Source organism: Camellia sinensis, chromosome 2 (genome assembly GCF_055761805.1).
Source record: "Camellia sinensis isolate YWXY chromosome 2, ASM5576180v1, whole genome shotgun sequence".
In the NCBI taxonomy this organism is placed as follows: Eukaryota; Viridiplantae; Streptophyta; class Magnoliopsida; order Ericales; family Theaceae; genus Camellia; species Camellia sinensis.
Genome location: NC_138962.1, coordinates 51,356,383 through 51,371,507, shown reverse-complemented (window position 1 = coordinate 51,371,507; position 15,125 = coordinate 51,356,383). Strand labels below are relative to the sequence as shown.

The 15,125-nt window shown below is 29.8% G+C and overlaps 1 protein-coding gene across 1 annotated transcript; it reads left to right on the top strand.

Moving 5' to 3' along the window:
* Window positions 1–3,093: 3,093 nt before the first annotated feature.
* Window positions 3,094–3,710, top strand: LOC114284724 (WAT1-related protein At1g25270-like). The gene is made up of 3 exons (XM_082909384.1): window positions 3,094–3,342; window positions 3,462–3,570; window positions 3,703–3,710. Exons 1-3 carry the CDS (start codon window positions 3,094–3,096, stop codon window positions 3,708–3,710), a joined length of 366 nt encoding a protein of 121 aa, XP_082765510.1.
* The last annotated feature ends 11,415 nt before the right edge of the window (window positions 3,711–15,125 follow it).

Genomic DNA, 15,125 nt, shown 5'->3' with positions numbered 1-15,125 from the left:
GGGAAACAAGGGATAATGTACTATTAATAATTGTGTAAGATCTTAGATTTTAAAGATTCAAATAGTCTCATCATTGTCTAATGAAATCATACATGATGTAGTCAATAAATTTTTTTAATTAACTTTTTCTTCAATGCCTATTTATTTAACATGCTTAATTATATGATTTCTATGTGGCTTTATGTGAACAAACTGCAAAGGTTATTCAGATCAAGGAAGTCGAAGGAATTGAACCATTCTTTTATAATAGTAATTCACAAATTGTAGTGATTGATGCATTTGGTAATTCTTGAAGGCATTTGGAAGCTTTGTCCTTTTTTTAACACTACAAAAAAGGAAGTGCAGGACTTCATATTGTTTTGGTAATTCCTACAAGGTTTTTTCCCTTCAAAAAAATTTGCCTTGAGTTGTCATGGAGCATCATAGAACTAAATAGGAAAAACAATATGAAGTCCTGCACTTCCTTTTATGTAGTGTTAAAAAAAGGACAATGCTTCCAAATGCCTTCAAGAATTACCAAATGCATCAATCACTACAATTTGTGAATTACTATTATAAAAGAATGGTTCAATTCCTTCGACTTCCTTGATTTGAATAACCTTTGCAGTTTGTTCACATAAAGCCACATAGAAATCATATAATTAAGCATGTTAAATAAATAGGCATTGAAGAAAAAGTTAATTAAAAAAATTTATTGACTACATCATGCATGATTTCATTAGACAATGATGAGACTATTTGAATCTTTAAAATCTAAGATCTTACACAATTATTAATAGTACATTATCCCTTGTTTCCCACTTAATCCCATTAAAAGAAATAAGCTTAGAAATTACGAACGTATTTAAACTAATAAAAAAAATCAATGAGATCTATGGCCATCAAATCCACCATCTTGTTGTGCCCTTGGGTGAATATTCACTTCTCTAGCTGTTCATTGGAAGAAAAATCCCAAATATGCAAACCAAAAAAAAAAAAAAATCCTATATGCAGGAACAAATTTGACATCTCACTAAATTTAAATTCTTTATTTTTGATGAACATAACAAATCTAGTAGTCCATGGAAAAATCGATATTACACCTATTACTACATTCCTAAGTATGTATCAATATCAAAATTAAGAAATGACCACAATGTTGCATTCAATTATTCAAACATGAGGAGCTTTCGACATAATTAGAAGTATAACAATAGAAACTTGACATGACACAACACAACCTACCGGTAACATTATGAAGCGTCAAGTGTTTTGTAGTCTTGATACATACTAATATTTTAATTGTTAAATAAATAAAAATGTTTCAAGAACCATACCAGTTGATAAGAATTTTATTCAAGAACCATCCTGGGACTAAAAAAAACTGCGATGTGAGCACTTTAATTTTTTAATTATTATTATTATTATTATTATTTTTTATTATTTTTTTTTTTATGAACATGACAAATCTAGTAGTCCATGGAAAAATTGATATTACACCTATTACTACATTCCTAAGTGTGTATCAGTGTTGAAATTAAGAAAAGACCACAATGTTGCATTCAAAATTCGAACATGAGGAGCTTTCAGCATAAATTTTTTTTTTCATAAATAAGCATACTTTATTAAAAAGTATCAAAATGATGCAAAAAATATAAAAATTCAGCCCCCAAATGGATAACAAAGCTAAGAAATCAAATCATTTACAAAATCTACAAAAGCCAAAACATCTGAATCAACCAAACCCATAACCCAAGAGCTATTTTTGGGAAGTGGCTTATAAGCCATCTTATTGACTTATTGGCTTATTTAGGTCTTGTTTTCATAATAAACTAAAAAATCAGCTTATAAGTCACACATAAACTTGACAAAACACAACCTACAAGTAACATCACCCAAAGGGATAACAAAACTAAGAAATTAAATCATTCACAAAATCTACAAAAGCCAAAACATTTGAATCAACCAAACCCATAACCCAAGGGCTATTTTTGGGAAGTGGCTTATAAGCCATCTTATTGACTTATTGGCTTATTTGAGTCACATTACCTCTCTACTTTTTGTACATTTTTTCGTAATAAGCCAAAAAATTAGCTTATAAGCCACATACAAACTTGACAAAACACAACCTATAAGTAACATCAAATAAAAGTTTAACAACAGTGCTAATATTATGAAGCATCGAGTGTTTTATAGCCTTGAATCATACTAATATTTTAATTGTTAAATAAATAAATAATACATAAAAATGCTTCAAGAACCATACTAGTTGATAAAAATTTTATTCAAGATTTTCAAAATGAGACGAAGGGGGGCTCCTGATGACTGAGGCAGTGGCTGCTCAGTTGAGAATGAGGGGTTGAGACTGTTGAGAGAATTCAGATGAAATTTCAAAATTTAAAACCTCTGGAATAGAGAGAGAGAGGAGCTTGGGTGGGAAGAGTAAGAAAGGCTTTGTAAGAGTGAAGAGAGAGAAGACGTTTTACAAACCAAATCATCTGAGCCCTCTATTCTTAAAACCAAAAAATTTTAGCCATCCAACAATCTGCCACCTAGACAAAAGTCCCATCAAGATACAAAAAACCCCATTCCCTTGTTATGTATATATATATGCAAAATATATAGCTAAACTGATTTCTTGAATTTTACTTTGTGTATAATGATAAAAATAAAAATAAATAACAAAAAAACTTATAATAATGATATATGAAATAAAAAAATTTCATATAGAATGTGTAATAATATAGTTCAATGTGTGTACTTTTTATTTTGAAATAAAACATTCACAAAAATTACTTTTATTTACAAAATTAACATTATCTTATTACTGTTCTTGTGATATTTTCTATAGAATAGGGCTTTTCAAAATCTAGTGGGAAATTAATATATATATATATATATATAGGAAAATATAAATCAATGATATTTTTTTAAAAAAATAATTACAAATCAGTAATAAATTTTGTAAATTTAATAATAAAATCTTTAAAATTTCTATAAATTTGTAGTTATTTTAAAATTTTCTTATTGGTTTCTAATTTCTCAGATGAATATATTCTTTTTAGATAATAGTATTGCATGATAGCCATCTGATGTGGGTATGATGGGTACAGGATGGAGAGGCTGGGATTGGGTACAATGATAGGCAAAGCGAAGGTAGCAGGGACATTGATGTGCACGGGTGGGGCCATGCTGCTCATGTTCTACAAAGGGGCAGAGGTCAACATCTGGTCAACCAATGTTCACCTTTTTCACAAGGGTGGACACGTGGCGTCACCACACCCACATGATCGTAATGACATGGTGGGAATTTTATTGATTTTGTCCTGTTGCATCTCTACTGCAACAGGATTGATTGTTCAGGTAATCTTGCAACAACCAAAAAATTAAATAAAAATAAATAAATGATAAAAAAATTAAATTTACTCAAATGACCTTGACTAATATCATTTATTCTGAATGTGTCCTGTTTGTTGGGTCAGGCTGAGATGATGCAGGACTATCCTTGTGTGTACTCCAGCACTGCGCTAACGACGACGATGGCAACAATCCAAGCCATTGGATATGCACTTTGCATAGATAGAGATTGGAGTAAGTGTAAACTTGGATGGAATCTAAGACTACTTACGGTCTCTTACGCGGTATGTATCCTCATATTAAGTAATAACCGAACTATGTGTGAGACTATATAAATTAAAATAAATCATTATAATTATCTTGTAGCAACTTAATGTTTTATCATGTACTATTTATGAAATTCAAAAGTTAATTTTTATGATTATAACTTTTTAAATTATTAGTTTAAAAAAAATTACAAATTGTAAATCTACTTAGTGAAATTTTGACAATTCCCATAATAACAATAAACAAAGTTAAACCTAATTAAATGAGTTAAGACACACCTCTTTTTGTTATGAAAATATATAAATTTAAAAGTTATAATTAAGATAAATATAAAATTTTATAATTAAGAAAAATATATAATTTTATTATTAAATGTGAAATAAAGTGATATTTAACGATAATTGAGATGGTGTTTCTAGGGAAACACTATGGTACACACCTCCTCAAAAGGTATGTACCATATGCACCTTATAATTAAAAAAAAAAAAAGGACGTAACTTCATATTTTTCGAGTCATGACTAAAAAGATGTCATAACTAAGCATAATATGAGGCATAATGAAAGAACTCATGAGTCATAATTAAAATAATATCATAACTAAAGAAGAAAATAATATAAGTAAAGGCGCATATGGTACACCATTTTTAAGGGTGTATATATTAGAATTTCTCGTGTTTTTGTTATTAATCCAATAATTTAAGTTACATTTCTTTTGATTTGAATTTCATAACTAAAAATACAATATGAATATAATGCGCACATGGAATGTACTATGTTATACACCCCCTCAAAATGTATGTACCATATGCACCTTATAACTAAAAAAATTTGCATAATTTCATATTTTTCGAGTCATAACTAAAAAAATGTCAGAACTAAGCACAATATGAGGCATAATTAAAAAACTCAAGAGTCATAATTAAAATAATATCATAACTAAAGAAGAAAATAACATAACTAAATGTGCATATGATACACCACTTTTAAGGGTGTATATATTAGAATTTCTCGTGTTTCTATTATTAATCCAATAATTTAAGTTACATTTCTTTTGATTTGAATTCCATAACTAAAAATATAATATGAATATAATGCGCATGTACTAGCCTTTTAGTCTTTAAGAATAAGAAAGTTTTACAATATCTCCAACCTTTCATTATTTTCTTTTAATTTTTTTATTTAACTTGATTTTAAATTTAAATAAAAAGTTTGATTTGATGTGCTCTTGGTTAGAATTATCTTGAAGGATCGAAAATTTGAGTATGTGATTGGCCGAAATGCAATTTGATTAATCCTCTTCTCATATTTGTAAAGAGAAATGGTAGAGGCCCATACTTAAAATCACAAATTCATCCATGACGTGACAAGAGAGTTGGGGCCTTATATCATTAGGTGTGTAACAAATTAAAAATTGACACTTATGACCATATCATCATGGGTTGGATTCTGAGATCTTTTTTGAGGTTTCAACATTTTTCATTTGTAAATATCCTACATATTGAGGGAAAAGAAAAAAACCGAGTTGGAATGTGTAATCAAATTATTCTTTAAACAAGACTTCAAAATAGATTAATTTGTCCCATTAATTGATTTAAGATTTAGATAGATATACATAAAATAAAATAAAAAAATAGATAGTTATATTAATAAATCGTAATTCAAATTTAGATATTGTCATATCTTTTTGAGATCCATATCTTAATTCTTATCTTCTTTATTTATGAGTGGTTTATATTTGTTTTTTTTTAAAAAAAAAAATTATTTAAGTTATGGAGTTGGTTTTATTTTATTTTTGAATTTAATTTATGTGTGGTTTCTATTTATTTATTTAAGTTTTGGAGTTGAGGCTTTTTATTTACTTGTTAAAAATTTATTTAAGTTATGATGCAAGATAGAGACGTGACGGACATGTTGGTTTTATTGATTTAAATTCTAATGGTGGAAGACATTTTCAAAACAGATTTATTTAGATAATTTTTAAAATTTAAAATTGGATATTGGTAGACAAAATAAAGATTTTAAGTGAAACGATAAAGATCAAATTTGTTAATTTTATCTGTTTGTATATTTGATTTTTAATTTTTTTTATTATGTTTATTTAAAGAGAATGCCATGTAGGATAGAGAGTCCATGAGAGTTTAGTATTCAGAGTTTGAAAGTCTCTCATGTTTCACACTATATTCTTATAATATATAAGATGTATATATATATATATATATATATATATATAAGATAAGTCTATAAACATAGGAAATGATCATAGAATCGTACACTGAATGTATGTGCACAAAAGTCTTTTTAAAAAAGTTGATGCCACGAAAAAATCTTGCAAAATTTTGTTCATTCATGCATGTTGTGTTCGATTCTATAATCAATGTGTTAATATTATGATTATTTATATGTTTCGACAAGTTACCACTTGTTTGGTCAAGTTTTTTTTAAAAAAAATTGGTCTAAAAGTTTTAGATGCAAGATCTATTGTTAATTTTTTAATAATATGTTAAATTATTAATCACTAATTTTAATTTAAATTATTAAATTTGTCGGTAGTAAACAATTGAACACATGTACTCTGAAAAATTCTATGAAATGTTTGGATTAAGTTTAGGTGTGGGTGTAAATTTAAATTATGAATTTTAATTCAATTATGGAGCAGTTGTAAAATGTGTTTGACTTGCTTGCATTGTAAGGGATTGTGGCTTGTGGAGTAACGTTTACCCTCATGGCTTGGTGTGTACAAATAAAGGGTCCACTATTTGTATCAGTTTTTAGGCCCGTGCTGCTTGTTTTTGTGGCAATTGCTGGCTCATTGCTATTGGACGAGAAGCTACACTTGGGAAGGTATATATGTACACATGATATGATATTATTAACAACATTAACTAGCTGATACTATTAAAATCAAATGAATAATCATGGGTGGGTGTTATCTCCTTTGTCACATAAATAATTTTTTGCTTGATATATATATATATATTTTTTGATCGGCAAAAGTTAAATCTTTATTGATGAAACATACAAAGAGCAATATTACATCAATAAAGAGGAGCTTGGTGCTAAAAAGCACCAAGCGCCAGCTGGTGAGGAACCAACAAGAGAGACCAAGAAAAGAAGCAAGTTAACAGATAGACTAAACTAAAAGGAACAAAGAACCAACTGGTATACACAGCTGGTAAGAGCCAAAACCTATGCACCAAAGCAGAATACCAAAATACAAAACAACACAGAGCTGCAGCCTTCCATCTGCATCCTTCACAGTCCAACCCAAACCAGATTCAAGGTGAATTAGCCCCCAGGAACACACTCTACTGCACAGACCAAGAACATGCTCCACTGCACAGACCACCCTCTTCTATACAGATCAAGAAATCAGTCCTCTGTACATACTGCTGAATCTCCTCTGGATCATCCTCCCCTGTTGATTCTGAGAGCATACCATGACCTGTTTGAATGAAGGCAGAGTTCAGACCAAATGCCCAGCAGATAAAATCAGACTACACCTCTTGCCATCAGCAGACTATGCTAAACTGAGCAGAACCAGACCATCCCAAGACAGACGCATCCCAGCACATCAAGTTCATCACAACACTGCTACAGGAACAAAACTACTTACAGCAGTCCCATTTAGCTCATACTATACCAGCTTAAATCCAACAGGTCAGAGGCCTCCTGAACACATAGCCATCTCCTCAACAGATCCAGGACTCATACACAGCACTTATGCAAAACCTTCTTCAGAAGAGCAGACAAAACTATCATCACTTAACAACTCATACACAACACTTATGCAACACCATCACTTAACTACACACCATAACAGACTTGACTCAGATTGTATATAATGTCATGCACCGAATAATTAACCCCCTTTAAAGCTGAGGAAGCCCACAACGCTACTCTCACCTTTATTATCTCTGCCAAAGCAGTCCAATCCGGTTGCACCTTGTTAAATACACAGTCGTTTCTGCTTCTCCACACTGACCACATTACTGCTACCGGCAGTGTTTTCCAAACTGTTAGCATCTTCTTCTTCATTTTTATCTCTGGCCATGACAGCAATAAACCCTCCACTGATCCAGGGCTAACCCATTTGTAATTCCACCAGTTCACCAAGTTGGCCCACAATTTCCAAGTGAAATGGCAGTGAATAAACACATGATTAACAGTCTCCACCTCAGATTTACAAAACACACAGAGAGAAGAAGCGTTTGGGCTCAACACTCCAACTTTTTGCAACAATTCATAACACTTTACCCTTCCTCTCCACGCTAACCAACTCAAGAATTGAGCTTTAGGAGGGGCTGAATTGATCCAAATACACCTAGTTACTGCAATATCTACCCCTTGACTTGCTTCCATCCACTTCCACACTGATGCCACGGTGAACTCTTCAGACGGGTGAGCTACCCAGGAACAAGAATCTACCATCTCTTCATTGATCCTAGGCGCATTTTGCAGGAAATCATTTAGTTTCTGCACTTCCTCCTCTTCCCATGCTAGGAGGGGACGTCTGAAGACCAGGTTCCAATCTGAGTCTGACACTCTTCTATGAACAAAATCTACCAGCTTTCCATCTTTTTCAACTGATAATGCGAATAATCTGGGAAAAGACACACTCAGATTTTGATTGTGGCACCACTTATCAAACCAAAAATGTATCCTTCTGCCGTTTCCAACAACTAGCCTAAAATTTTGCCAAAAAAATTCCCGCAGAGCAATGTTAACTTCAGCCACTGATATTATGCCTCTCCACGTATACGACAGTCCCACTTAACTAATGAATAAGGGGCACCACCTGCCACCCACACCACCATACTTACTACAAATCACTTTTTTCCACAAGGCTGCCTCCTCATTTTCATACCTCCACCACCATTTAACTAGCAGACACTCATTAACCTGGCCTAGGTTTCTTACCCCTAGCCCACCCTTGTTTTTGTTTACACATATCTCTTTCCAGCTAATTAGGTGCAGTTTCCTCCTAGTTTCCGACCCTCCCCAAAGAAAGTTAGCTTGAATTTTGTGGAGTACTTTTGCAATGCCCACCGGCAACTTGAAGATGGATAAGAAATAAACTGGTTTTGTGGGGGAAAAGTAAAGAGTTGAAGAGAATCCCACAACTGATGCCATCAAAGAGCTCCGAAGAATCGGAACAAGTCGATGTCATAGTCACTTCTTCGACAGAAAACAACAATGGAAGAAGTGACAACATCGTAGCGGTGGACAAAGAAGAAGAAGAGATAAGTTCGGAGGTTAGTTCACACGAGATAGTAGAAATTTGAACCTGTATTTGATTTACATTAGATTACATCACAGTGACCTCGTTATTCACACTATATCTTCCATCACTCTCCTTCTATCTTTTCCATTGCAATTGTTCTTTCTCCATTTGATATTTCCAAACCCCTCAGAAGAATTTACAGACTTGATCTGCTTTTTGATTTTTTGCAACAATGTATGAAAACTGTTTTTATTTTATCACTTTACAATTGTCATTGTGTGAGATCTTGTCTGTATGATTTCAATTTTTTTTTTTCCTGGTCTGTGCTGTGCTTGAAGTTTTATAAGCATTTTAACAGCTTAATTTGGTTGTTTTTAAGAATTTAACCATGCCTCTACCATTGTTCTTTGCTTATTTTTTCTCTTTTCTTTTAGATTCTTCTAGCAAAGCATCTTGGTTTCTCTCTGGCTTGAAAGGTGAAGTGTTAAATATATATATATCATTTATTTTTTCAAGGATATATATCTTTAGTGTAGTAGTATATGCATATTTACTCTTATGCCTTTTTCATCTTATGTTTTTTCCTCTCCTTTATCCATGCTTACGTGAATCTCAATCCGAATCTTATAATCTTACAATTTTACGATCCATTTGGATACAATAGATTTGGATAGTGTAAAAAAAAAATTTACAAGTAGGATTTTTTGATCCTAATAGTTGGATCTCATAGATTCATGGAATTTCAATTCAGATTCGATTCTACCAATTCAATTTTTAATCCTTGTAATTTATGAGGTAATTTTATTTTTATTTTTATTTTTATTTATTTATTTATTTTTGTGTGTACTTTCAATCCTAATAGTTGGATCTCATAAGATCGTGGAATCCCGATCTGGATCTATCCTATTAATCTAATTTTTAATCCTTGTTTTGTATTATATGAGCTAATTTACTATAAATTTTATATTTGTATATTTTTTATCCTGTTAGTTGAATCTCCTAAGATCGTGGAATCCCAATCCAAATCCGATCCTCCGATCTAATTTTTAATCATTGTTTTATAATATAGAACTAATTTATTGTTAATTTTATGTTTGTTACCTAAATACTAATTTTATGTAGTCCAAATGAATAAAAAATAAGCCAGATATTGAATGAAATAGACTAATAACCAAACTAAGGAAACACATTTAAATATTGAAAATAATATAAGAAAACTAACTAGTCCAAAAAAAAAAAAAAAATTTGTAGTCTTAGCAGGGGTTTGGAGGGAACAAAATATACGCAATTTTATTTTAAATTTTGAAGAGCCAATTTTCATGACTTAGGAAACACATATGAATACAGATATGGATAGGATACGATACGGATATGAAATACAATAAAACTTATAAAAGTAGAATACAGATACGATTATGATACGTTTGTTTTTTTTCAAGTATTGGTAGTGAACTACAAAAGCTCTAGCATGTTAAAAACTATACTGTAATTTTATAATGTAAAATATTAATATTTAAGAATTAGGAATTAATTTAAGTCATTAGCTAATTTATTTCTTCAATTTCAATAGGTTTTACATATAATTTGCTTCGATATCAAGTCCAATATGTTTATATTGCAATAATAGAACAATCCACATGAATTTGTCCATATGTTTTTCCCTTTTACTTATTTATTTATTTATTTATTAATATTTAATTCTATTATTATTATTATTATTATTATTATTATTATTATTATTATTATTATTATTATTATTATTCACTTGTTAATTTTTACTTTCTATGCAATTAGAGGGGGCATGCATAATACAATAAAGATACTCTAATTTGATAAATTCTATTATTTTTAACATATTATATTCTTCTTATCAAAGAACTAAGCAAAGGATTGAAAAAAATATTATTTAGTGTGTTTGGTTTTAATTTTCTGAAAATTGAATGTTTATTTTGTTTTTAGTGAATATTTTTAAAATTTTAAGTAATTTTTTTTACTTTTTTAGATACACCTTACTTAGATGTATATAAAAACTAAAATATTTTAAAAAATTAATAAATACACAAGAATACGAAAAATGTATTGAATTCTCATTTATTTATTTTTTTATATTTTTGGTATTTAGTGAATTTTCTAAAGATTTTTTTCACAAATATTATACTTTTTAAGTGTATGTCTGTTAGGTGTATCTAAAAATTAAAAACAATTGCTTAGAATATTAAAAAAATTTAGTGAAAACAAAAAAAATACGGAAAATAAAAAATTTTAATTTTTTGAAAAGTGAATCCTGAAAATCCAAACCAAACAAGCTGATTTTATTTATCCTCACATTTAAGGTATATTATAATGTTAGATAATAAATGCTACAATTCTAATTCTATAAAATAAATAATATGAGACTTGGAGTATCCGATGCAAAAAATTAGTATCCGATACATTAGAATTAATGAAAAATTAATTAAAAAGTAACTAATACTTTTAATAAATATCTACTACGTATTTGAGAGTATTATTATCCGATAAGAATATGTCTCTTTTTTAGAAGTATCTATACTTCATAGTTCATGATTGATACACGTGTCACCAGGGACATCATATAGTATATAAGTAAAATTGTGCATTTCATAAGTATAGTCTAGAAACGCGCCATGTGTCTAGCTAAGAATAACGCATATTATTATTATTATTATTATTATTATTATTATTATTATTATTATTATTATTATTATTATTATTATTATTCCTGTTGTATTTTATGGATTTCCTTTTGTTTTGTGTCTTTTAGACTTCGTTCTTTCTACCTGGGCATTGATTTCTATTTCTATTTCTATTTCTTTTGCTTTTTCTTTTTAATGTGAAAATGGAAAAGATGAAGAGTCTCTAATAAACCCTATATATATCCTTTAAATATAAAAGACTAAAGGAGTATATTATGTTGGATGATTATTGGGTACTTTCAGCGTATGGTCACGTGGTACTCTATGGTATTATAATTGGTGAAGAATTAATATAGGATATTATGATTTTGTATTTGATGATTGAGGAATATAAAGGGACATTGTGAATAATGATCGGTGAATGAATATGAACACATGATATTCTGAGAATACTTAATAATTTTCCATATTTCCTGAGCATTTTATAAATCTAGTGGTATTTCATGTACCATAGATAATGTGCATTTATTAAATCTAGTGGTATTTCATGTACCATAGATAATGTGCATTTATTAGTTACTTTTTTCATTGTTGTTATCTAAGGCTATTGAACGGTTAGCTACTTTACGTGGGTTCACCTCTAAAAATCTTAAAAAACACAAAATGCGGGCTCAAGAGAATTTTTATGTCTCTTGGTAAAGATGAAATTTTTTATTTCCCATCTTGAGTAACAAAATGAATGGGCCATATATAATGATGTTTCCTTTATCGTTTGCTTGATTATTTTCTTCTTCCAATTATTTTTTGTTCAAGAAAATTAAAAACTCAAAATTAGATTATAAACCTCAGTACAAACTTGTGGTGTAGATACGTTCCTAGAGTAGAAACTCATATTCCTTGAGTAGAAGCTCATATTTTTTTAAAATTATTATTTAGTAACTAACTCTTTTTTTTTCATGAATTACAATTCTATCATTATTTACACTAGTGTAAACCCGTGCTATGCACAAGACTGATTTATATTATATAAATTTTTTAATAATGCATCAAGTTTTAAATTCTATCATAAAATTATAATCATAATGAATAAATATCATCTTCTTAAATTTCATAAGTAAAGACAATAATTTAAAAACAGATATCCGTTTTGGTCTGGTTTTGCTGGTTTGCAGTCTGTGTTGCTGTTAGCTGTACTCTGCACTACTGGGTCTCTGGCTTGTTTGTTCTCCAGGTTTGCAGGCTTTTGATGTGTCGCTGCAGTGTTGCAATGTGCTGGGTCTGTGTATGTGGGCTGCAGTGAAGTTTTGTTCTGTTCTGAATTTGGAGCTGAGTGGTGGTCCTTAGCAAGTGCTGCAGCGAAGTTTTGCAGTGTTGATGCAGTGTTGCAATGGATTGTATTTCAATAGTATATGGGTCTCAGAAGGTGCAGGCCATGGAATCAGTCGTGGGAGCTTAGGTTCTGGGAATTCAATAGGTCATGTATCAGAAGTGGCGGTGAATGGAGTCCGGTTCAGGACCTGGCAGTCTATTGTTTGCTTCAGTATAGTGTGCTGGTTTACTATGGGGTTGTGCATTTCTGATATAGGGCAGGGATCGAAGACATAATGAGCCTCTTTATAGACTTCCAAGTTTGTTCATTTTGCTAGTCCAGTCATGGCATGGGTGGTACAAAAACTGGAGTCTGCTGCTAGGTTCGAGTTCATGCTGGATGCTTCAATGGGATGAATGTCAATGTGTTAGGTCATTGGGAGGAATGTCATTGGGTTGAATGCACATGGGTTGATTGTCAATGGGTTGAATGCCCTACAGGCTCCTATCTGGTTTTTTGGTTTTTTGGCAGCAACTTTTGTTTTTCTTTTTGTTGGTTTCTCACCAACTGGCGCTTGGAGCTTCGTGTTAGCTCTAAGCTCCTCTTTATTGATGTATCTAATCATACTTTGTATGTTTCATCAATAAAGATTTTTTTGCCGATCAAAAAAAAAAACAAAATGTTATTATAATTCAACTGATCTATTTTTCTTGAAATAATAAACTTGATTTCTAACTAATGAAATAATACTAACAATAAATAAGATGTTTCTCAATAACCCTAATGTCTAAAACATATATATGGTAAAAAGAATTACTAATAAACTAAATGCCATAAATCTATCTATCTATATTTGTTATGGGTTTATATATATTTTTAATTTATATATATGGTTATAAATATTTGTGGGTTTGTAATTTTTTTATCACTTTATGCCAAATATATTTTTTATTTTTAAAAATTTTAAAATTGAAAATTTCTATTTAATGCTTGAAGCTCTTGTAAAAAAATAAAAATTCAAATAAAAAAAATCAAAATTTTAAATTAGATTTGTTTAGATAGATTTTAAAAAAAATAAAATTTAAAATTAGATATTGAGAGATAAAATAAAGATTTTAACTGAACATATAAGATCAAATTTGTTAATTACGAAAGATTTTAACAGAAGCGAGATAGATCAAATTTGTTAACTTTATCTATTTGTATATCAATTTTTTTTTTTTACGTTTATTTAAAAAAAAATAAAAATTAGGAAAATTAGTAAAGGGGACTTGAGAGAATACCAGTAGGAAAGAAAGTAATTAAAGAGTTAGTATTAAGGGTTTGAAGGCCTTTCATGTTTCATACTACATTCTTATAATATATAAGAAGATAAAAGAAAAGGAAGGGACTGAACATCTTAGAAATATTTTATTTTTATTTTTTCATATGTACCAAAATCACACATTAATATAAGTAATTTTGTCTTTCTTATTTGGTCCTTAATTTTTTTTTATTTATTATTATTATTATTTATTATCCAAGATTAATGTTTTAACCATTTGTCACACATGACCTCAAGCTAAAACTTTAGCAAGAAAGAAAAAACAATGGTGTGCTCATATCTATTGGACTAAGAAAAAATTGTGCCAAAAAAAATTGAAATACAATTAACAACGGTGAACACTCAAATAGAAAAACTCTCCATCTCATACACACCATTTTTATGATTCAAGATTCTAGTTATACACACACGAAAAAAAAACAAAATAAATAAAAAAAACAAAAATGGAAAGAAAGAAAAGGGCAACAAAAACAGAAGTGTCTTCTTTACATAGTAGTCTTTGATAAGTTTCTTATTGACATATTGTTTTAAGACTCGTTGGCCATATGTGCTTCCAAACTAAAATTTCTTCCTCATGGTAAAACTTTCTAATTCCTCTATAAAAGCCATCTATTTGATCGTTCCAATAATTCTCGATTGTCCTTCTCAGTTATTGTTGTTTGTTCTCCTTGTGACTTAGGTGTATTGTTTGAACTTCAACACTATTGTTAACTTGTAAAATACAAAATTTTCTCAAATATAAGAAAAAGAAAAACATATACAAAAAAAAGAAGAAAAAAAATTGACAGATTGTTTTATTGATATGGAATACAAACACACAAAAATTCTATGTAAAGCAATTGTTTTGTCTATATAATAAGTGAAACATATAACTCAAAAACTTGGAAAGGGGCTTAAAAAATAAATAAAAATAAAGCAATGGCAACCTCTGTTGTATCATATATACCAATCTCTAACTTTCTTATGGAATGGCCATCTAGACAGTACCAATCTAACTTTCTTATGAAATGACCA

Excerpts from the sequence above, each read along its gene's own strand:
- LOC114284724 (XM_082909384.1), top strand. The coding sequence starts at position 3,094 with ATGGAGAGGCTGGGATTGGGTACAATGATAGGCAAAGCGAAGGTAGCA. Across the intron at positions 3,343-3,461 it reads CAACAGGATTGATTGTTCAG|GCTGAGATGATGCAGGACTA; the intron begins GTAATCTTGCAA and ends TTGTTGGGTCAG.